The sequence below is a fragment of the Panicum virgatum genome, chromosome 9K (assembly GCF_016808335.1).
Source record: "Panicum virgatum strain AP13 chromosome 9K, P.virgatum_v5, whole genome shotgun sequence".
NCBI classification, from domain to species: Eukaryota; Viridiplantae; Streptophyta; class Magnoliopsida; order Poales; family Poaceae; genus Panicum; species Panicum virgatum.
The window spans coordinates 16,765,636-16,788,522 of NC_053144.1; the positions used below are offsets into that span (position 1 = coordinate 16,765,636).

At 46.2% G+C, this 22,887-nt stretch overlaps 3 protein-coding genes and 1 pseudogene across 5 annotated transcripts; 1 reads left to right on the forward strand and 3 right to left on the reverse strand.

Moving 5' to 3' along the window:
- Positions 1-577: 577 nt before the first annotated feature.
- LOC120650441 lies at positions 578-6,035 on the forward strand (annotated as a pseudogene). Its single transcript, XR_005665602.1, has 8 exons — positions 578-952; positions 2,795-2,933; positions 3,015-3,187; positions 3,275-3,489; positions 4,162-4,426; positions 4,611-4,790; positions 4,872-5,083; positions 5,510-6,035. The product of XR_005665602.1 is annotated as a guanine nucleotide-binding protein-like NSN1 (transcript).
- An 837-nt stretch (positions 6,036-6,872) lies between these two features.
- LOC120650442 lies at positions 6,873-9,824 on the reverse strand. Its single transcript, XM_039927586.1, has 3 exons — positions 8,615-9,824; positions 8,098-8,273; positions 6,873-7,656 (listed from the first exon to the last, which is right to left on the reverse strand). Exons 1-3 carry the CDS (start codon positions 9,807-9,809, stop codon positions 7,105-7,107), a joined length of 1,923 nt encoding a protein of 640 aa, XP_039783520.1. The 5' UTR covers positions 9,810-9,824; the 3' UTR covers positions 6,873-7,104.
- Positions 9,825-10,331: 507 nt separating this feature from the next.
- LOC120650443 (protein FRIGIDA-like) lies at positions 10,332-15,031 on the reverse strand. The gene is made up of 3 exons (XM_039927589.1): positions 13,413-15,031; positions 11,856-11,989; positions 10,332-11,392 (listed from the first exon to the last, which is right to left on the reverse strand). Exons 1-3 carry the CDS (start codon positions 14,608-14,610, stop codon positions 10,796-10,798), a joined length of 1,929 nt encoding a protein of 642 aa, XP_039783523.1. The 5' UTR covers positions 14,611-15,031; the 3' UTR covers positions 10,332-10,795.
- Positions 15,032-16,057: 1,026 nt separating this feature from the next.
- Positions 16,058-20,603, reverse strand: LOC120650444 (inner centromere protein A-like). 2 transcript variants are annotated; one of them, XM_039927591.1, is made up of 4 exons: positions 19,721-20,603; positions 18,925-19,678; positions 17,212-17,384; positions 16,058-16,997 (listed from the first exon to the last, which is right to left on the reverse strand). In XM_039927591.1, the coding sequence occupies exons 1-4, from the start codon at positions 20,537-20,539 to the stop codon at positions 16,314-16,316; spliced, it is 2,430 nt and encodes an 809-aa protein (XP_039783525.1). In that variant the 5' UTR covers positions 20,540-20,603; the 3' UTR covers positions 16,058-16,313. The 2 variants fall into 2 exon arrangements, with proteins under 2 accessions (XP_039783525.1, XP_039783524.1); XM_039927590.1 differs by having other exon boundaries at positions 18,925-20,602.
- Between the last annotated feature and the right edge of the window lie 2,284 nt (positions 20,604-22,887).

The following is a 22,887-nucleotide window of genomic DNA, read 5'->3' on the forward strand; positions in this document are numbered from 1 at the left end:
TTTGCGAGCCGTCCCTGTCATTTTGGTTCAGATAATTATCTCTAGGGGACTTTGTGAGCCAAAGGACGGAAATTTGCAAAACGTGCCCAAGATCTCATGGTAAATTCACGTTAGATAGACATTATCTTTGTTTTCATATTTTTGGCTTAAGCATGAACGAACGGTTTTGACAGGAAAAGGTTACATTCAAAATTTTCAAAAGCACACAAATAACATCTAGACAATGCTCACACTGGGGCTCGGTGGCGAAAAGCACCGGCACTACATATAGGGGAGAGGACTGTACTTTGGAAATGCTCACCGTTTTTACATAAATGACATATACACAAGCTAATTAGTCTTAAAATAAGTTAACTAGCTTGTCTTAAAACTTAGATATGGTAGTTTTAATGTCTTTCGTATTATATTGGTAAAAATGTGAAATTCTATTTAAAAATAGTTTTAATGGTGCATTCAGGAAGAAAATTTTTAAATATTACGTTTTGGGATCTGGGCCGGGTCTCCACATGGACCAGATATTCGGGCCTGTTAGGAAGGTCCAAAATGTCAGTGGGCCGCCCATTCACCAGCTGACGCCGCCAAAAACCACCACATGCCCGTCGCCTTCGCCTCCGCTCCCGACTGCCCAGGTCGGCTAGTCCCCCGCCCTTCCTCCCCCTCACGAAGCGGCGGCGGCGGCGGCAAGATGGTGAAGAAAAGCAAGAAGAGCAAGAGCAAGCGCGTCACGCTGCGTCAGAAGCACAAGGTGCTGCGCAAGGTGAAGGAGCACCACCGTAAGAAGCGCAAGGAGGCCAAGAAGGAGGGCAGGGCGGGCCAGCGGAAGAAGGTCGAGAAGGACCCCGGGATCCCCAACGAGTGGCCCTTCAAGGAGCAGGAGATCAAGGCCCTCGAGGCGCGCCGCGCGCAGGCGCTGCAGGAGCTCGAGCTCAAGAAGGAGGCGCGCAAGGAGAGGGTATGTATGTCACCGGCCTCGCCGTACCTGCCTGCCCTCCGTCAGTCCATCTGTTGTTACTATTGGTGAAATGCATGCTGTTAGTTTGTGTCTGGAGCCAGTACTATATATTCAGTCTTACAGCCTAATTCACCCTCCTGTTGGTTTAATTTCATCCTGCATATATTCTCTTTCTTAGACGCTTTGGTAGTTAGTGTGCAATGTGAATATCACAATTGCTATCTGTTCAGTTTCGATTCAACCATGTCATCAGATCCATTGCTGTGCATTTTTGGATAGCAACAACTCAGGTGTTGTCGTGTGGACACTAGCCACTAATGTAGATAACGTATCATTCGGTAGATGGCCTGCTGTCATTGGTGTCTGCCTTGATACTTTTGGCTCTAATTCTTGTTTTCTGTTACAAAAAAGTAAAAGAATTTAAAAAACATCTTGCTCTCTGTATTCTATATTTTCGTTTCTGAAAATTTTGACCATTATTTTAGGGGAAAATTTGCTCTTGGACACCATTCAATGATGCTTTTTGCTAGAAGCCACTAAAAAAAATTGCCTTTGCTCGTAGACACTAAAAAATCAGGTGTCTTTGCTGGGAGACATCACGCCCACTATTTTGTTCAAGTTAATTGGATAATCACACGAAATGACGAATTTGCCCCTATTGACTTATCCTCTCCCGCACAGCAATCTCTCTCTCAAGCCTATGCTTTCTCGCGTACCACCGGTGGTGCGCCGCTTTCCTCCCCCGCGCGCAGCTCTCCTGCTCGCAGCCCGGCCGGGCGTGCTACCCCGGCGGTGCCCCCTCTCCTCCTCGCTACAGAATAGACGGCCAAGCCACCATGTGCTCCTCGCGCGGCACGCGTGGGAGGGATGGACGGACGGACCAGCTTGCAACTTGGCCGGCGATCCCTTCCCGGCACGAGGTTGGAGAAGACGGAGCGGGCAGCGGTGCTGAAGCAGCAGTGACGCAGCGGCATGGGCGGGTCACGGGTGGCAGCAGGGGAGGGCCGCCGCGCGCCGGACCAGGCCGTCGGCAGGAGGGCCGCGTCTAGAACCTCCGCACCCCGCGGAACGAAGCAGGAGGCCATCGAGCTCGATGCACCGCCGCCGCCGGTGGCGGGTGGCAGGAGGGCGACGGAGCTGGCCATGACGCTGCTAGCGGAGCTGTGCGCGTGCGCGGATGGGTGCGCGGCGGTGACCGCGCCCCAGGAAGGGCGTCGTCGTGGTGGCGCGGCGGCTGCTGCGCCCTGGCCTGCGGACCGAAGCTGTGGCGGGCGCTACGAAACGGGTGGGAAGCAAGAAGGCCTCCGCACGCCGGAGCAGGGGCAGGCAGGAGGGCCGCTGCTCGCCGGAGCAGGAGGGAGCAAAGTGCGAATCAGAAGCCGTAGGTATGAGGTAATTTGGTCATTTACCATTCCTTTTCAGTTAATCTGAATAAAGAATAGACTCTAGTGTCCTGTAGCAAATTGGAATAGTTGAAGAGTGTCTCACAGCAAAGACATAATTTTTTAGTGGTCTAGAGCAAAAACCAACATTGATGGATGTCCTACAGCCAATTTTCCCTTATTTTAGTGGTTGGGTCTGAGTGGTAGTAAGTATTGTATGATGACACTAAATATATTTTCTGTAAAACTTTTGCATTCACTCTGTTACAATCATGAACTTTCCTTATACTTGACCAAGCAATGATTAAATATTGCCACCCTTTGCTAGGCTAGGCAGGTGAACTATGTGTAATTTCTTCCAATAAGGTTCATTTATGTTCTTTGTTTAGTGTTATAGATATCTATTTTATTTTCCCTTGTGGTGGTTGAACAATGGTACATTTTATGGCCCCCTTCTTAGGCTCGGAAGAGGAAGCTCGGGTTGCTTGAGGATGAGGACATTACTAATTTGGCCTCTGCAGCTTCTGCGCAGGGCAGTGAGTTTGCACAAAAAGATGCAGAAAAAGAGAATGCTCCTTTAGCAGTGGCAAAGAACCATGGTAAAATTTTTGTCACTCACTGGTGATTTAATTGGCCTTACTTGATGCAGTTACACTAATTGACTAAAGATGTGTCCCCAGATCATTCAGAGAGGTCTTTCTACAAGGAACTTGTTAAAGTAATTGAAGCTTCTGATGTGATTCTCGAGGTTCTTGATGCAAGGGACCCATTGGGAACCCGTTGCATTGACATGGAAATATGGTTAGGAAGGCCGACCCAAGCAAACGGATTGTGCTACTTCTGAACAAGATAGGTATTATGCAGCGCTTTATTAAGTTTAGATTATACTCATAATGATCTATATCTTCCTACATCCCAATTTCTGATTCTTGAATTTTAGATCTTGTTCCCAAGGAGGCGGTAGAGAAATGGCTTACATATCTAAGAGAAGAAATGCCAACTGTTGCATTTAAGTGCAATACCCAAGAACAGAGGACCAAGCTGGGATGGAAATCTTCAAAACTTGATAAAACAAGCAACATCCCACAAAGCAGTGATTGTCTTGGTGCTGAGAATCTAATCAGATTACTCAAGAATTATTCCAGAAGCCATGAGGTAAACGATCATACTGTTCTCAGATAATGTTTATGCATATCTAGCTTCGCTCATCTCTCATCTGGTTCACAAGTTGATTATTGTTAAGACTTAATTGTTAATTCTTATTCTGCAGCATCCTGTGTGCTTCACCACTTGACTTCATTATAATTTGGACCATCGCTTCCTCTTTCTTTCTCATGTGCCCTACGTTGTGTGAACCATAAAAAAAGGGCGTACCCAGTGCCGTAGGCTTCCCGCACTGTGCAGGGTCTGGGGAAGGGTTGTTTTTAAGCCCCAAGCCTTACCCACACAAATGTGCAGAGGCTGGGGCTCGAACCCGGGACCTTCCGGTTACAGACGGTAAGCTCTACCGCTGCACCAGGCCCGCCCTTCTTTTTGTGTGAACCATACCATGTCGAAAAAATTAACATAATCCTTTTGGTTTTCAACGGCAAGCTTCCTAATTTTGTATCTGGCTCTAGTGACTTAATGTGTGTCGTTGTTTTAGTTTTTTATGCAGTATCTTACTATGACGGTTTGATTAGTCATGTTTCCCTGCTTCAGTTTCTTGCTTGTTGGGCTTCAGTAATCCAAACTTTTATTGCTCCTGAAATGTGCATATAGTGTTCTAGTTTTTAGTTCTTTTTTTTGGGGCCTTTTACTTAAGTTTTGTTATTGGTGTGCTTGCAGCTCAAACTGGCAATTACAGTGGGTATTGTTGGGCTTCCTAATGTTGGCAAGAGCAGTCTGATCAACAGCTTGAGGAGGTCCAGAGTGGTTAATGTTGGTTCCACTCCAGGGGTTACTAGATCAATGCAAGAAGTTCAATTAGACAAGAAGGTGAAGTTGCTGGATTGTCCTGGTGTTGTGATGCTCAAATCTTCTAACAGTGGTGTGTCCGTAGCCCTTCGCAACTGCAAAAGAGTTGAGAAAATGGAAGATCCAGTCAGTCCTGGTAAGGCTATTTTTCATGTTTCTCTGTCATTTCTGTTAGCTTTGCTAAAGTTTTTTGTTGTTTGTAGTTAGTCCTGTTATTGCTTTATTTTGTTGATAATTAGATTGTACACAGTGCGTCTAAAACTGCAATACTTGACATGTTTCAATTTTTTTTGTTCTCTATCTATTTTTAATGCTTCTAGTTAAGGAGATACTAAGTCTTTGCCCACATGAGAAGCTGCTGTCTCTGTACAAGGTGCCAAGCTTTAGTTCAGTTGATGATTTCCTTCAGAAAGTTGCAACACTCCGGGGGAAATTGAAAAAAGGTGGTGTAGTGGATGTTGAAGCTGCTGCAAAAATCGTGCTTCATGACTGGAATGAAGGTATGGGTGTATGTTTGATATTCTTTAATTAATTTTTCTTAATTATTTATGTCTTTAGTGACCTGACCCTCTTGTTTTTAGGTAAAATACCATATTATACACTGCCACCTAAAAGAGATGCTGGGGAGGACTCAGATGCAGTGATTATTTCAGAATCTGGGAAAGAATTTAATATTGATGAAATTTACAAAGCCGAGTCTTCTTATATTGGTGGTCTAAAATCTATTGAGGGTTTCCATCATATAGAGATTCCACCGAATGCCCCACCAGGGATCGATGAAGAGATGCTGGAGGTAATATGTTTTACCATAGTGGTTTTCACTAAATTCAGCTGATTATTTACTATGATATTAAGTATATTTGATAGGCAGTTTTGTTCCTTGTGATTATTAATTCCTTGTAAATTTGAAGTCATTGTTTGTTTGAGTTCATGTCTGTGTGGTTCCTGCTGTGGTCTCAGCTCTATATATATACTCAGGTAGGAGATTTCAGTGATTCTGTTTGATCCACAAAATTTTTAATCATCTGTGGATAATGCTTGTAAGCACTAAGCTGCATACTAATGAACTTCATGATTTGAAAGTTAGTGCATGCTGTTCTGGGGAGAACACTCTTGGGGTCTATTCGGCGATGTAAATCATATGGGTGTATTTCATGCCAATGTGCTTTGTTACAAACCAAATATTTATTGATGTAAAATTCTTGTCTTCACTGAACAGGATGGAAAGAAGCCGAGCGAACCTGTCCAGGAAAGCCACGAGGAGTCGATGTCTGATGCAAATGACTGCGAAGGAAGCAAGGCAAGCAGTACTAGCACACAGCATGACAAGCTTTATACCGCCGAGGGCATACTTGATCCTCGGAAGAGAAAAGCAGAGAAGAAAAGGCGCAAGGCAAACAAGTTCAGCGTGCTGAACGACATGGATGAGGACTATGATTTTAAGGTGGATTATCAAATGAAGGATGCTGCAGCCAATGGTGGGGATGATGAGAGCGACGAGGCAGCAGCTGATGGTAAAGATGATGGAGATGAAGACAAGGAAAATGACCAGATGACCACGTGAAATAATGTAGCCCCTTCTTCAATGTGTGTTGAGTGCCAAAAATGAGCATGTGGTGGGTTGCAAAATTAACCCGCGACAGTTTTATGCTCAGTTTGTTTGAAATGAGAAGATGATAGATGTTAACTATTATGAAACGTTTATTTGAAATGAGAAGATGAGTAGGCTTGTCTGTGTTTCACCAGGTCCGCATTTTCTGTTAGTGTTTGGTAACATGGTAATACCTAAAAAGGTGTTAACTGGTGTTCAGAAAAGAATTTTTATTGGAAAATTCTTCAACTCCTGAATTCGATGACATCTTGATAATCAAATTAGTAGCGTAGTCAAAACCTCAAGAAACGTGGAACAAAATAATGTAGTCCAGGCACACATAATCACTTGCTCCAGATACATGCGTTTTTGACACATTCCTTAGGTCGGCCCTGTTTTGCCCCATTCAAACAGGCGTGGTATTCTTTCAAATTTCAAACCAACCAATCTAAACCGCGTCCCTCCCTGTTCTGAACTGTCAGAACGGCGAAAGGACTGTTCTGACCAAATAATGAAGTTCTTGAGTTCTTGGAAAGCGCTGAGAAGATTAGGCCTAAGCCGTTTTATTACGATATGTTATCCAGTTCGCTGCAGACGGAGCATGTCCACGGCAAGATTACTCTTGTCTTAACTCTTTAAGGTAGAAGGCCCAGAATCCGAACTACACTGATTTGATTGAAGCTTTTTGGTGCAAAACTGTTGCCTCGTTGCTTTCTACTACTTGCCTGGTATACTGAGTCTGTATAAAACGCTAGTACGTGAGAGTAATTTACACGAATGTATTGGTTGCGATATTTTTTTCTTAGACATGTAAAACAAAAGCTAGCTTGTGTGCTGTGTTTCTAACATCCAGGTGTATCAAATTATCTCAAGTTTTGTTGATCTGCTATACGAACCCAAATAAGAAACCCCACGTTAGAATAGGTGCCATAGAGCATCCAGAAAGCTCAATTATGATTCCTCAGGTTTCTGACAAACTAACAATTCACAGTTCAGAGAATCATATTTCAGTAACAACTTGATAACATACTAAGTCACGGGTCGTGATTCAGGCTCCAGTAATGTCAACTTGTCAAGATAACTGCACATAGCATATACACTAGTCATAATCTTTTAATCAGTACAGATCCAGTATGAAAAGCTAAGCAAAACCAGTCAGCACTGAACAACTTTCTCTTCTGTTTTCGACGATCAGTTTAGGCAAACAATCACTTTGCCAACTACTACTCTCTACGTCGAGGCTGAAAACGATGACCAAAATATGGAGGTCTGGTACGGGCCGTGAATGGCGCTCCTCGAATTCCTGAAAATGATTGGCCGCACTGATTGTGAATTCCTGGCCTGACATATGAAGATAGCCTCAGGCGTTTATTCAGTTCCTGCTGTTTCTGCCTACGCTGCTTTCTCTTGAGATTCTTATTACCTTGCTTTCTGCCTTTTCGGTTTTGACACACCCACCCTTGTTCTTGTTGATTTTGAGGGTGCTGTTGCTCCTCTTCTTCTGGCCTTTGCTGCAGCTCTTGTGGCCTTTGCTGCTGCTGCTCCTCCAGTGGCATTTGTAGCTCGTGATACTGCTCTTGAAAATCGTGCTCCTGACGTGTACTTGAAATGAAGGCTGCAACACCTTCTAGACTTTGCTGCTTGTTTGCATACTTGTGTAACAAGTGGTTAATTTCTGCCTTGATGCTGTTACGATGGGCAGGATCGATATTGCAGCCATCAATCGCACTCCAAGAAAATAATAGAGCATTGACCTTTTTTGCAATCACTTGATTCTGCCCAAGGATGTTTGCAACAGCGTTAAAACAGTTAAAAAGTATTACATGTCTATGTATGTGGAAGCAGCAATTTATCCAGGAGTCTTTTTTTACGAGAAAGGAAGAGGTTCTGTAATTTTCTCGTAAAGTGAGCAACACAGCTTGTAGAAAGAAAACAAGAATACATGTCAGGATTGCATCCAATATCTGACACAAACAGGACCCAAACCTATCTGGTGGCAGTGCACACCATACCTAGTTTAATACCTCAACTGCACCGCTTCAAGATTTGTGAAAAAGCATGAAATTGTGCTGTCTTTTTTTTTAAAAAAAATCAGAAATTCTCAAAGTAAAAAGAAAAACACTACTACACTAGTACAAGTGCTAAAATACATAAATGTTCAATTTCATATGTCTGATTAGCATAACTAGACATCCTTTCCAAGAAATAGAACTAACCAGAGAGTCCAGTGTATAGCTTTCTTTGCTTAGTATGTCTTCAGCAGTCTTCTTGGCATTCTCAACATAATCACTCATGATGGTAAGTGGAGGATATCTGTGTGTCAAATTGAATGTGCGTGCCAATCTGATAGCATCAAGTGGCTGCCCATTTTCGATGAAATGATTGATTGAATCTGCAGAAGGATGAATTAATTTAGGACATGCATATAGGGGGGATGATACCTGCAGATGGTCGCCTATCTTCATGGGCATCGTAGAGGGGCAGAAAAGGATGGATGCTGCGGTTCATGCTTGAACTTCTAAGCGGTTAAAATTGTGGTTAACTGGGAGACAGTTACGCCTAGCTGAAGAGCAAGCTTATGCAATTCTGAGCAGTGTGATTTCTGAATCACAGTTCACAAGTTAACTACAAATATGCAGGTGAACGTTCATCTGCATGCATTTGCGCCGTAGCATACTGTAACTACAACATTTGAGGCAGTCAAATTCAGCAGTGAGATTCGTGGAACCATACCGGTCATCTTCTCGATCAGGCCAAGGCGCTTGCAGAGCTCGACGCAGTCGTCCTTCATCTCGGGCGCGAGATTGCCAAAGAGACGGGCGATCTCATCAGCATCGAACTCCAGGACAATGTTGTAGGAAGCAAGGAAGGAGAGAAGGCCCCATCCGGCCATCCGGCTCGTGTCCCCGCCACTCCAAGGCTTCCCGACCACCATCTCCTTCCAGTCCCTCGCCACCCGCTCGGCCTGCTCCAGCGCGCCCGCCGACGGCGCGGCGAGGCGGGGCACGCATTCGATCAGCGCGACGCAGTTTCCCCAGAACCTTTCCGTCTTGCGCGCCGCCGAGGCCAGGAATCCCCCGACGGCGCGGACGAGGATGGCGTGCGGGTCCGCGGCGCCGAGCAGCGCCGGGAGGAACTCGCGCCGCGCGCGGAGGGAGCTCCTGCTGCCGAGGCGCAGCAGGCCCGCCAGCGTGGAGGGGTCCGCCGCGATGGCTCTCGCCAGAGCCGTCTCTTCGCCGCCGACGGCGGTAGCGCGCGGGCGCGGCAGCTCCCCCTCCGGCTCGTCCTCTCCGCCGTCTCGGTCCGCGCTCGCGTTCGCCGCCTCCGCTTCCTCCATCATCTCGGTAGTATCGTCGTTGTCTAGCAGGGGAGACCCCCTGGTCGCCCCAGTGGAATCATCCTCCTCCTCGCCGTCGTCTTGCTCTCGAGGCGGAACGATTGGCACCGCCTCCACCCGCTCGCTCGCCGCCTCGTCACCTTCTCGGCCGGGAAGCACAACGGATGCCTCCCGGACCTCCCCGTCCTCCTCCTCCACTCGTTCCTGGTCCAAGGGCGCGCTCCCGCCCTCCTCCCCTTCCTCGGCATTGCTACCTTGCCCCTCCTCCCACGCGCCGCGCTCGCCGCGGCGTTCCCGGTCCCGCTCCTCGCGCTGTTCTTCCTCCAGCTGCTCGACGAGGTTACCAGTAGTGGCCGGGCCCGCGCCGGCTGCGGATACGGCTGCGGCGTCGGCGTCGGCGGCGTGTGGGGAGCCGAGCTCGAAACGGCCGAAGTGGGCGGCCACGGACGCGAGGTGCGCGTCGAGGTCCTCCCAGCGGAAGGGGACGGGGACCGGGGAGCAGGCGGCGAGGCGGTCGAAGGCCTCCCGGTGGCGCCGCCTCTTGCCCCGGAGCGCGGCGACGGCCGCCTCGAGCTCCGCCTGCGCCGCCATCGCCGCCGCGGGCCGGGTCCGGGTGGGAGCGCGAACCGGCGGCAGCGACGTGGGCGTTGGTTGGAACTGCATGAGCTTCGCGTGACCACCACCTCCAGTTCGGTGGTTTTGGGTTTGGCAACGCTACTACAAATACAGAGATCTCTACAAATACAACGAGCACCGTCTGATTCGCAAGCCTCTCTCTCTGCCGATGCCACTGGATCATGAGCTGCTCTGAGTGATTTTTCCTTCTCAATAACGCACGTGCCACACCATTCTCCTCTAAACGGAAAGGAAAAACGATGCCACTCCTATGCTTGACAATGTGCATGAGTTTTCCAAAAAAAAAAATGTGCGTGCATTGCATACCCCAGTCTGGCAGTCTACGACGTTCTTCAACAAGGCCAACGCGAGCGATTGGCAACTGCTAACAAATTTGTATGCAAATGTTACGAAAAGAATTTCCAACTCAGCATGGGGTTCACTATAGTAAACGAACAAAAAACCACTGACAGAACAAAACGCTATCAGGCCGTTTCATTTTGTTTGTTTCTTTTTTCCCCCAGGGAAAGGCCTTGCCTGAATTTCATTGCTTTTGGGTAACGAAATTACAAAGTTCGACACAGTTTCCAGGAAAAAGAAGTACCCCCCCTCCCCTGCAGAGGGCTCAACCCAGTAGGGCATGCAGCAATGAGGTGGCCTTCATAGATGCAATCTACGGCAGAGAACCATAAAAAAAGACCCGAACAATGACAGGTTTATTTACAAGCTGGATCCCCGAATGGCAGATGGCAGCCAGAAGATGGCTGTTTCATTGTGTTACTAAGCAATCCAGTGCAGAACTTCTATGCTATCTGGGCCAGAACGGAGGGTGAGGGGGGAAAGGGCAAAATGGCGGAATCATATACTGAGGTGGTTTTGACTCAAAATCATCCTTGAAATTTTGCACTTGCTCCACCTTGAGCTTCACCACTGTTCTTGGCTCTTGCTTGCTCTTGTAGGAGTTAGGTTGGGCTCTCTGGGCACCAACCGGTCCGACCGGTTAAGTTAGATCTAACCTCACTTTGTTGAATAGGGCATGCAGCAATGAGGTGGCCTTTTTCTTTGCATCTGTAGCACACCCTTGTTTTGCCACGATATTTTTTAGCTCCAGGCCAACCTGGCTGGGCACAGTATCTGTCAATTCCAGGCATAGCGACATACGGTGGACAACCAAAGTTTTGGATCTGAGCTACATTTGGAACCAGAGGAATGGTGGGTGTTGGTAGCTTAAGAGCAGCCTGCCTTGGTCGTTTGGCATCCTGTTGCTGCTGTGTCACTTGCGCTATATTTTCTTGTTGAAACAGTGGATGCTGCTTCCCTTGAATTAACTTGTTTTGATTCAGTTCCTGCAGCTGCTCGCTGTGTTGTCCCTCATGGCGCTCCTGCTCCTCTTTCTTGCGCTTCGTGTTGATCTGCTTACGCTCCTTTGCACATTTACCTAGCAGATATCCAATTTCTGCCATGATAGCACCGCGTTGGCTAGAATCAGCGAGTTCCTTCTCAGCTAGATGACGTGCAACCCACAGATTTTCTTTAACTTCCTTCGGTGTAGCCAAGTTCTGCACATAGGTAGATGCAAAACCATCAAACTAACATACAACAATGTACAAGACCCACCTCTTGGGTGGGGTGGGGGGTTTTTGAGAGTACGAGTCCACCCACTGCAATTCAAATCCAGATGAAACATCTATACACATTACACAAGCATGAATAACTCCCTAATAAAAACAGCAGTCGGACGCGACTTCATAGGGGCGTGATACGTGTGAGTGAAGCAAGTGCAGTATGTGTACATGCGCAAGTCTTCCCTACTTCCTTGTAAATGTAAATAAAGTGAGGCAAAAAAGAAAAGAATAGAAAGTAATATAGTTGACAAGAAAGCAGATTTGTTGGATAAATACACATTTATATCTACAACAAAACTTGTTCCAAAATTCTGTAGTGCTAGAAAATTACTACCCTCAACTAAGGTGATCACTGAAATACTTTTGTTTTTAGAGTCGTATATGGGGTAGTGCATACCAATGTACGCTTGACCTTTTCAAGTAATCCCTTCAGAAGAGAAAATAGAGGATACGTGTCCTCCAAATTAAAAGCTTGTACCATACGAAAAGCTTCGATATGTTGCCCATTTCCAATCAGATAGTCAATTAAATCTGAAGAAAAGATGAAGGCAAGAAGAAAACATTAATAAGCAGGCCAACCCTTGTACCGCAAATGAGAGAGAGACATGGGGATAAATGTCTACATCCCTGTTAAAATAAAGAGAAAATGCATACAAGATAGAGGCTAGTACATTTAATATTGTCTAGCAGCACATAAAAACACTAGTAAAAGTCCAAATGATGGCTCAGCACTACACATACAAACATGCAGCAATAGACTATCAACAGATGTCCATACTGACATTGTTCCTAAACAAGATATAATTTCAACCGAAAATTCACCAAGCATATCCATATAAATTATACTAGTTGGGCTGATATCAATCGATTAAATGAAATAGTTTTTGTTCACAGAATTCAGGCTTTTTCATGCACTGTATTTACAAATGATAGGCTGGCAGCAAAGGGAAGCATGTAAGCACTCTTCCAGGGAACAGCCTCACTAAGGCACAACACCATAGAACCACACGGTGAGCATAGTTGTTTGCAAATACTTTCATGAATCACTCTTTCTAGCATGCCCCAGATTAGTGACGAGTATATTTTAATATATCATTAAAATAATCATTGGATGCATACTGTATGTATTCTGGAATGATGTTTGATGTTTTTATTGACTATTAAACATGGTGAATCCATTGGGGATCATCAAAAGCCCCTTAGTAGCCAGGCACATCTTCATACATGTCCAACAAGAAGTACAATGAGTCTCAATTAGAATTTAAGAATTCAAAAGAAGATAGGTAACTTTCTTCAGTGTTTAATGTAAAATTCAGGATAGAAGGATCAGAATGGTTGAGACCTACCATCAGGTGATGTCTGAGATGCTGCTATCAGTGGTGAAATAAAGGTGCTGTGTCTAGAAAGTAGAAACAATAAATTGGTTTTTGCAGCCTCTCCAATTGGTTTTTGTCACACAACATTTCATATCTGTTATGAACGAACAACCTGCTTGCAAGAAATATTTCCCATGCTTTTGCAAGAATGTGGTCATTAATAGTCAAGCTGCTATGGTTCTGTAATATGACTACAAGGCAAAAACTTGTAGCAGCACTTTCACTCAACCTAAGCTTGCCAAACATTATTGAAAAGTCCATAAAAATGAAAACTCTGTAAACTATAAAATGTAGCACATCGAACTAGGAAAAGGAATGCATTATTCAGTTCCATGTCTTTTCAGTTGTTCAATGATAGCCAGAAAAGAGGGGTTAAAACTTAAGCATATATATCAAACATTCAAGGCACCATATACACGGTACCTATTCACCATCAAGCAGTGGAGATGAGAATTGATAATATCATATATCAATTATAATGTGAATTTGTGCTTGCATAACATAGACTGGGCAAAATTGCAGAAAGATAAAACAGTAAACATACCATAACAAGGAATGGAGAAAGGATACATCCATACCTGTGATCTGATCTGTGAGCCCAAGATCCTTGCAAAAGTTGACAATGTTTTTCTTATTATATTTATGATGAACCATAGCAAAGATACGGATGATCTCATGAATATTGAATTCAGATACAATATTATAAGATATGAGGAATTGGAGAAGGCCCCAAGCAGCCGGCGGGTCAAGTTCCCCACAAGAACCCTTCCCGTCAACCATTTCCTTCCAATCCTTTGCCACCAGCTTGGCCTCCTCTGTTGTGTCTGCAGAAGGTTTGGCAGACGCCATAGACAACCAACGAATCAGCCTGGCACATTTCAACCAGACCTTGGCACACTTGAACTTCTTGCTGGACAGGAATAGCTTGACCACTTGGAGAACAAGTGCCGCTGGATCTGGGGCATGGAACATTGAGTCCAGAAACTTTTTCTTGAGGATGCCACCGACACATATCACGAACTGGGCCAGCATCCGTGCATCCATTCTCTCACATGCCGCTACAAGATCCTTCCTCCCACATGGAGGAAGCCGTCGAAGCTGTTTCTTAGTCATCTTTCCAATCATCTCCTCTTCGGTATCCTGCTCCTCTTCTCTGTCCTCCTGCGCATCCTCGTCGACCTCCTGCATCCCCCATTCAGCCTCATTGTCCTGCCCTGCGGATACCTGGATAGACACTGCCTCCTCATTGGCATCCTGCTCCTCACCCACGCCGCCCTCGTTGTCATCCTTGGCCTGATTGCCGATGTTGGCATCCTTCACTTCCTTGTCGGCCTCCTCTTCCCCCTCTTCTTCCTCTTCCCCCACATCCTCCTCTTCTACTTCCTCCACCTCCTCCTCTTCTTCCTCTTCCTCTTCCTCTTCCCCAATATCCTCCTCTTCTACTTCCTCCTCCCCCTCTTCACCTTCCTCTTCTTCTTGCTCCTCCTCCTCCTCCTCTACTTCTTCCTCCACCTCCTCCTCTTCTTCCTCCACCTCTTCAGCCTCTTCCTGGTTCTTAGCAGTGTGGGCAGGGCGGGCGGCCTCAAGGACCTGCAGCTGTCGGAACCGGCGCGAGATGGAGGAGTGGATGGAGGAGACGTGGGCGTCGAGCTCCTCCCATGTGAAGGGGAGCGGGTAGGGCGAGCAGGCGGCGAGGCAGTCGAAGGCCTGGCGCAGGACTTCCTTCTTCGCGGGGAGCTCGGCGATGGCCGCCTCCAGGCCCTCCGTCGGTGGCATGACCGCCGGCGCTGCAATCCCCAGGGCTGGGTCTGGAGCGAAATCTACAGCTTCTCTCAAGGAATCGCCGCTCGCCTCGCCACGCTACGCTAGCACAGCAGCGGTGGATGCTTTGCACGCCAGGTCGCCAGCGCTTGGGCCGCCCTCCGCCACCGGAGTTGGAGTTGGATCCCTTCGCTGCTTGGGTTGCCTAGCCCACCGTTTGCCCTTCCCCGCCGAGCGGGCGCCGCCGGCCTGCCCCGATCGCAGCCGCCCTGCCCCGAGCCGGCCGAGGGCGCGATTGGAGGGGCACAAGTGCTGCACTGACGGCCGGCCGGAAGGAGCTGGGAGAGCGGCGCAGGGAGCAGGGAGGACCGGAGGAGCGGCGCAGGGAGGAGCGGGGAGCCGATGGGTTTCACCCACGGGCCACGGAGAAGGCAGCAGGGGAATGGGCAGGGGTAATTTCGTCTTTTTGCGTATCATTCTATAAAAAATAATTACTCTCCATTTCTTTTTTGATAGTCCTATTTCCAAAACTCAAATATTTGCGAATGATAGTCCTATTATTATTGATAAGGACCATATCAATAAATAGCACCAGTAACGAAGAGTTTCTAGCAAAGATATTGAAGGATTAGCAAAAAGCCTTGTGCTATATTATTTAGATGATAAGCCACATTGTTTTGGCTTGATCATTGTGTCGATGTGAAATAGGACTATCGATAGAGAATGAAAGGAATATATTAATAGGTGTAGTGTCCAGCACCTAATTACTAAAAGTTTAGTGTGTTTGGATAAAGAAATATTTTTTTAGTGTGTTGTGGCAAATGCTACCTTTTTTCAATGTTGTGGACCTAATTTTGCCTTTACCCAATCCTTTTTCCTTCATTTTTTTTAAAAATTAGCTATATTTATTTTTTATTCTTCAACCCTTAAGTGATATACATACATATCATTAAGTGAAAAGAACAGTGGAATACGTGGCAATGCTAGCAAAACACAATTATAGTTTTTTTCCATTTAATTTCAGTTACAGCCTTAGGAGTACTTTGCTTAAAAAAATGTACTACAGGAAATCCATCAGCACAAAAACGACGTAAACCTTCCGATCCTTAACCAAGATGGAATGCCCCCCTTTTAAAGCCTCAAAAGGGAAATGAAGATAGGGAGCGAAATAAAAAGGTCGTTTAACCAATCCTACTCTTTTAGCGGCAAGCCAGACTTTGCTCTCCAACTATTGCCGACCGTCACCCAGCAGCTTCCGGCAAGGTTGAGGCCGCAGCTCCTCACCGCGGTTTCAGCAGAGAGATGTGCGGCTGATCCCAATCGCCTCAGCACTACAAGCCGCTCACGGGCCTGTGATCCCAATTAGGCCTCCAGCAATCGCTGCTTAGAGCTTACCATAACATGAGTCTTGCTTTCTCTTTCTTTTTCCCCAGGTACACTTAGAATAACAAGAGTTTTGGAGTACGAGTGTATCAGAAAGTCCATCAGGACAGGAAGTGACCCACAGGCCACAGACGAATATATTCATGTCACCCAAGACCACCGCGGTACAGTACAGTACTCCAGTAGCGAATATATACATGGAGGTTAGAAGAAACACAACACCAGTAGCGAAGAAACCAACCAAAATGCCAGGCTACTTTGAACTGAACTCCTACTGTCACCTAACCTGTGTTTCGCTCGGCATGGGAGCAACCCCCAAAATGCAGCAGCAGCAGCTACCGGGGATAGAACTCTGGACGATGGTAGAAGGGATCAAAAGGTCTTATGTATTCAGGTGCTCCGATCTGTGGTGCGAAAGGTGGTGCGCAATGAACCCCAGGCCAGCCTGGTTGGGCAGGGTAAGCGTGATGGACTCCTTGAACCCCAGGCCAGCCTGGTTGGGCAGGGTAAGCGTGATGAACTCCCTGCATTGCGGCGTAAGGTGGATGCCCAGAGTGGCCTCTCTGCATCATGGTCCACGCCGAGGGAGAAGTGGGAGTGCGTCGCCTCGGCCGTTTCTGTTGCTTCTCCTGCAACTTATCTTCTTGTTTCTGCTGCTGCTCCTTTTGTGGCTCGTTTTGTTTCTTCTGCTGCTGCTCCTGTTGCGGCTTCTTTTGTTTCTTCTCCAGCTTCTCTCCTGGCTTACTCTGCTGCCTTTCCTGCTGGCTTTCATGTCCCGTGTGATGATCCTGCGCCTGCTCTTTCTTGCGCTTCTTGCTGCTCTCCGCTTTTTGCTGCTGTGGATTTGAAGTTAATGCAGTAGAGGCATCTGCTAAACTCCGCTTCTTTTTTCCAAATTCACGCAGTAAACCGTGGATTTCTGCCATGATACCGGTGTGTAGGCCAGAATCAGTGATACGTTGCTTAGCTAGATCATGCGCAACCCTTAGATCAACAAGCTCCTTTATTATAACCTCTCTCTGCATACAGGTAGATTGAGATGAATACATTTGTCTTAGAATAATATAATATGTTTCAGAATTCTCAAATTTCATGGACCACTCCAGTAGCTCAATCATAATAACACACCAAATTTCCTTGATTTCTCTTATGCAATTGTGTGGTTCAACCACTCTATCACGTAATTAGAAAACACTCTGCCACTAAAGTCGATTTCTAAGAAGTAGCACATACCAGGGATTGGCGTGTCATACTCTTTTGAGATATTTCCATAACAGTCTGTTTCACCTTTTCAACATATCCCTTCAGAAGACAGAGTGGAGGATATTTGTCCACCAAATTAAAAAAAGGTGCCAAATATAAAACATTCAGCTGTTGCCCATTTCCAATCAAATAGTCCATTAATTCTGCAGAAAATATGAAGGCAGAAAAACATTAACAACCAGACTCTGTGCCGCAGATGAGTTAGTCATACAAATATCATCAATTATGTCAAAGTAATAAGTAAATTGTCCAAAAGACAAAGTCAGCTAGTTTAACGTAGTCTAGCAGCACCATGAAACAGCAACACAAGTTCAAATGATGGAAAAGAACATGCATTCTGATGATTCAGCAGGTAAATATGCACATTGGCAGTTAATCGATTCATCAATTAACAAAGTGCATAATGATATAGTTACTAAAGAGGCTATAGTTTGCATGCAAAATAAATCAAACATATCCATTAATATCATATTTGGACTCGGGGGCAAAGCTAGAAGGAAATTGATGGTTATGCACATTTATAATCCGAAGCAACAGTGCCAATTATAGTTGTTTAGCCTTTTATAGGTAATCAAAATAATGTACATCCGACTAATACTTTTTTTAGCATGTTGCCAGTGCATAAACTTGGCTCAACATGGCTTTGCCACTGCTTGGACTTATATCATGTGATGTTTAGTCAATGTCATTTTGGTCCCAAACTTGGAAACATTTTTCCACCTAGTTTTGATCAAGAACCTGCACTGTGGCAGGCTAACACAATTGGCTGATAGCTAGGCATCAAGGAATAGGCACAGAACTGAAGAACCATATCGTGCACGAAACTGGGCTAGAGATTCGATGATTGATCTCATGCCGAAGATTAGTGACTTCATTCATTATGTAACAAAACAAGGGGTTGCACCAACTGGTCCTCTTAGTGCATCTCAAGCTACAGATTTGCATTTGTTGCTACAGAGCACTTGAAGAAAGTCGCAGGTTTACAAATTTTCACCAATCACATGGTAAGCACCAAATCAAAAGAAGGGTCAGAATAGCTCCACATTTCTTATAAATATAATACTTTGTCTGTTTCAGGTTTATTTTCTTTAGACTTTTGATGTAGTTTTGCCACATTCATCTTTGAGCTGCATCATACTAGGCTGGAAGCAGAAAAGCTAACATGATCAAACAATAAAACATCTTTAAAAATTAAAAATGAGCAGATATTAAAGCCTCTTCAACTGATGTAACTCAAATTATTTGGAAGTGTAAAGTTTGCTTAATATTTCAACTAATTTATTATGAAGATCAACTTTCTTGCACAGAGCATTTCTTAAGCCTTTGCAGGAGTGCAATTTTATGTAGTTAGGATACGGTGCTGCAATGTGACTTAAGCAAACTGTAGCAACACTGTCTCCCCAGCTAATATAAGAACTGTTGGTGAGTGTGTTCTGCATTGGAATCAAAATAATGTACAAGTTTGACTATACCAGAATGAGGGGGCACAGCAAATGCGTCTTACATGGAAGGACTCGCACTCCTAAACATGATTGCTCCTAAAGTACTGATTTTCTTATTAAAGGCCAAAGAAATAATATGAAAAACACATATTCTCTGATGAGAATGATAACATCATGATATCACGTTTGAGCAGAAGTGCATAACATATCATCAGTAATAATGACGAAAGATGCAATGTACCTGGGATCCTATCAGCGAGTCCAAGACCCTTAAGAAGCACGGAATGGTTCTTCCTCTGCTGTTTGCGTGGGATGGTGCCAAAGATTCGGAAGATCTCCTTTGTGTCAAACTCTGATACAATGTTATATGAGCTGAGGAAGTTGAGGAGACCCCATGAGGACAGGCTGCCCAGGGCTGTCTGACTCCCTGGATTGTCAATCATCTCCTTCCAATCCTTAGCCAGCTGCTTCGCACGCTCAATGGATTCTGCAGAAAGCTTGGTGACAACTCCAGGTACTGTTTGAATCAGCCCAACACAGTTATTCCAGACCTTGTTGGTCTTAAGCGTCTTGTCATGTAGGAATAACTCAACTATGCGGAGAGACAGTGCTGCACCATCCGGGGCACGACTCATTGCAGCATGGAACTTTGAGCTAAGCCCGACATTGGAATGTATGAGCTTGACCAACCTCCGTGCATCCATGCTTATGACTGCCGCAGCAAGATCATCAAATTCAACTGGACCTGGAGGAGCTCCACTACCCTGGTCCTGAGACACATTCTTGGCCTTCTCCTCCCTTGTAGTATTTTTAGCATCTTGCTCCTCCTTGTGAGCCTCCTGCTCATCTTCTTCCACCTCCTTCTCATTGCAAGCCTCTTGCTCCTTGCCCCGCACTGCAGATGTCTTGTTGGTCGCTGCCTCATCCATGTCACCATCCTCCTCCTTGTCCAGATAGACTTTCTTAGCATCTTCCATACTCTGCTCCTCATCCTCCTTGTCCTGAGAGGCTTTCTTAGCATCTTCCATACTCTGCTCCTCCTCTTCTTTGTCCTGAGAGGCTTTCTTGGCATTTTTGGTACTCTGCTCCTCCTTCATGTTGACATCCTCCCCGTCCCGAGAGGCCTTCTTGCCATCTTCGGTACTCTGCTCCTCCTCATTGGCCACCTGCATCTCCTCCCTTGCATCCTTGTCATCCTTTATCTCATTGCCAATCTTGTCATCGGCCACCTCCCCAACTTCCTCTTCCTCCATCACCTCACCTCTACCCTCCTTCTCGTCCTTCCCATCCTTGCCAATCGTATCGCCTTCCTCGCCGCTGGCGCCTTCCTGCATCTCTTCATTGGCCATCTCATCCTCCTCTTGTTCCACCACCGTCTCCTCCGCTTCCAGCACCTCTTCCTCTTCTTCCACGACCTCCTCCACTTCCAGCACCTCTTCCTCTTCCTCTTCCACAACCTCCTCCTCCACTTCCAGCACCTCTTCCCCCTCCAGGCTCTCTCCCGTCCCGTCGCCGTTAGTTTCCCCCGGCGCGGCGGCAGCAGTGGGTGCAGGGCGGGCGGCCTCGAGCGCCCGCACCTGGCGAAACCGCAGCGCGATTGACCAATGGAGCGAGGAGAGGTGGGCGTCGAGGTCCTCCCAGGCGAAGGGGAGCGGCGAGGGGGAGCAGGCCGCGAGGCGGTCGAAGGCCTCCCTCAGGGCGTCCCTCTTGCCGGGGAGCGCGGCGACGGCGGCCTCCAGCTCCGCCTCCGTCATCGTCGCCGGCGACGGATGGCCTGGGCCGGGCCGCGGCATCGACGGAGGAGGGTATTGGTGGGGTTTTGGAGCGGCGGGGCATTGCGCGGTGGTGGTGCCCATCGCGTCTGCGTCTGCGACGGCGACGAGGAATGGAACCGACGGGGCTTGCCGAGGTAGTTGCGAACGGCGGCAGACAACAGGGCCGGGCTGGGATAAAGGGAAAACCCCAAGCGAGCGATGGGCCAGGGCCTACTACTGGGCTACGAATTTTTTTATTTTTATATATTTTTTTCGTCGATTTATCAAAAATATATGTGGCTATAATTTTTTTTCAAAAATGCCACCCTGCCGCCGGTTGGTTCGGCGGTAAGGAGTTACCGCCGGTTCATCCGGCGGTAAGATCCTTGGCCCACGGCCCATGGAAGATACCGCCGGATCAAACGGCGGTAGCTCCTTACCGCTAATCGATCCGGCGGTAAGTACTACCGCCGCGCTGTAGCCCGGCTATAGCCGGCTGCTACAGCCGGCTGTAGCTGGCAGCGCTCTACCGCCGTTTTAAACGGCGGTAGGTGTTCCCCATATTTTTTTATTGTTTTATAACCTTTCACTGCTATAATTTTTATTTTTAATTGTTTTATAAGCTTTCACTGCTATAAATAATTGTATAATTATTTTAAAGACTATCTGAACTGTAATTATTATCTTTACATTTAGAGATATTTCAGAAAATAATAGAGATAGCGGAGGTTAGAGAAATATTTTTTAAAAATTTATACAAATTAGATTTAACTCTAATAATCTGTGAAAATATATTTTCATGAGATATTCATGAGTTTCAATTACCATTTCGATGTCTTGTCACCTTGCATCAGATTCTTCTGCACCCCCACTATAATTAAAAATATGGGAGTACTTACCGCCGTTTCAAACGGCGATAGACATGCGTGAACCATGCCTATAGACCAAATAGCTCCATCTATAAATAAAACATCGCCCCATCTCATATGAAGTCAGTAGGCATCTCATACAGAGTCTTTAGCCATCCACGCACGGCCACCATGTCTTCCTCTGGTTCTACCTACATTCCGTGGAACAAAATTAGAGAACCTGTGCCTCAAGGAGTGCAGGTTCCAATGTGCTTCTGCGGTTCGTTGTGCAAGCTGATGGAGTCCAAAGTTTTGGGCGATGACTTCGGCAGGAGGTTCTTCATGTGTGAGAACTACGAGTTCGATCCGCCAAAGCGCTACGGCAAGGACAAAGCGAAGGTATCACCTCGCACTATCTAGTTTGCGCCTTCGGAGTTCAGTATGTTAATTCTAACTCGGCTTCGAAATAGAGTCCACCACCTCTTTGTGATTTCATACAGTGGCTGGACACGGAGCAATCGACCGAAGCTAAGGAACACGTTGAGCGCCAAGCAAGGTGGGCTGCGGAAAGGTGGCAGCGAATGCTGCAAGAGGAAAAAATGGAGGAGAAGTGCAAAAAAGATAAAGAAGAGATCGAAAAGAGGTTCGCAGAAGTTGAACGTCGGCAGGCGGAGGAGCGTGAAGCTGATAGGGAGAGGAAGCGAGAGAGGGCCCGCCGTGCGAAGGAGGCGGGACCCGAGGCTATTAGGAAGGGGAAGTATCCTCGGTGCACTCAGTAGATGACTATCATGTAATGTTCGAATTTCATATTCCCTAAGGCATGTTAGGTCTAGATGGAATACGACGTTACCGTGTTCCATGTACATGCCAGTGCAATTGTTTTTGTAATTTCAATCTCAAATTAATCGGCATTGTGTAATTTGTACTAGCTGCAACTAAATTATTCAGAAGTATTGCCCTACAAATAAACTTTTCAGACGGACGCGATAACAACTCCGTTGGCATATATCGGTCAATACACACAATAAAAACAATGAAAACAATCACCGTTCAAACATTGAACACAAATTAAATAGTGGTCCACACAATTCAACGCACAGAACACATGACATGGCATGTCAGGACCTGTTGCAAACTACGGTAACGAGGTCCAATACTAAACCTAACATGCCTTAGGTAATTCGAACAAACGTTACATTATTTATTCAGACGTAGCAGTACAACATCAATCATTCACAGGGCAGTACCCTTATCACGTCCCGCGATGTCTGGTTTTGCACGCTCGCCTTTGCGTAAATCTTCATTCACCTTCTTTAACCACTCCATATATTGCTGATCACGATGGGTGATCCACGTGTCAACCCACTCATGGAAATGACACCAATGAGTATGCGTGTCATCACCAGCGTACTTTTGCAAACAAGAAACGATTCAAAATTAATAAAAATAATAAAAGCATATTTACAAATTAATCTATACCTGTGATGTTGCACCTCTTTTTTGGACTTCCTCGATATTCTTGCAACACCAATATCTCTGGCCAAAAGTCTCGTAATCACGAGATATGTTCGGAACACAACGCATTTGGCAATAGCAATCTGG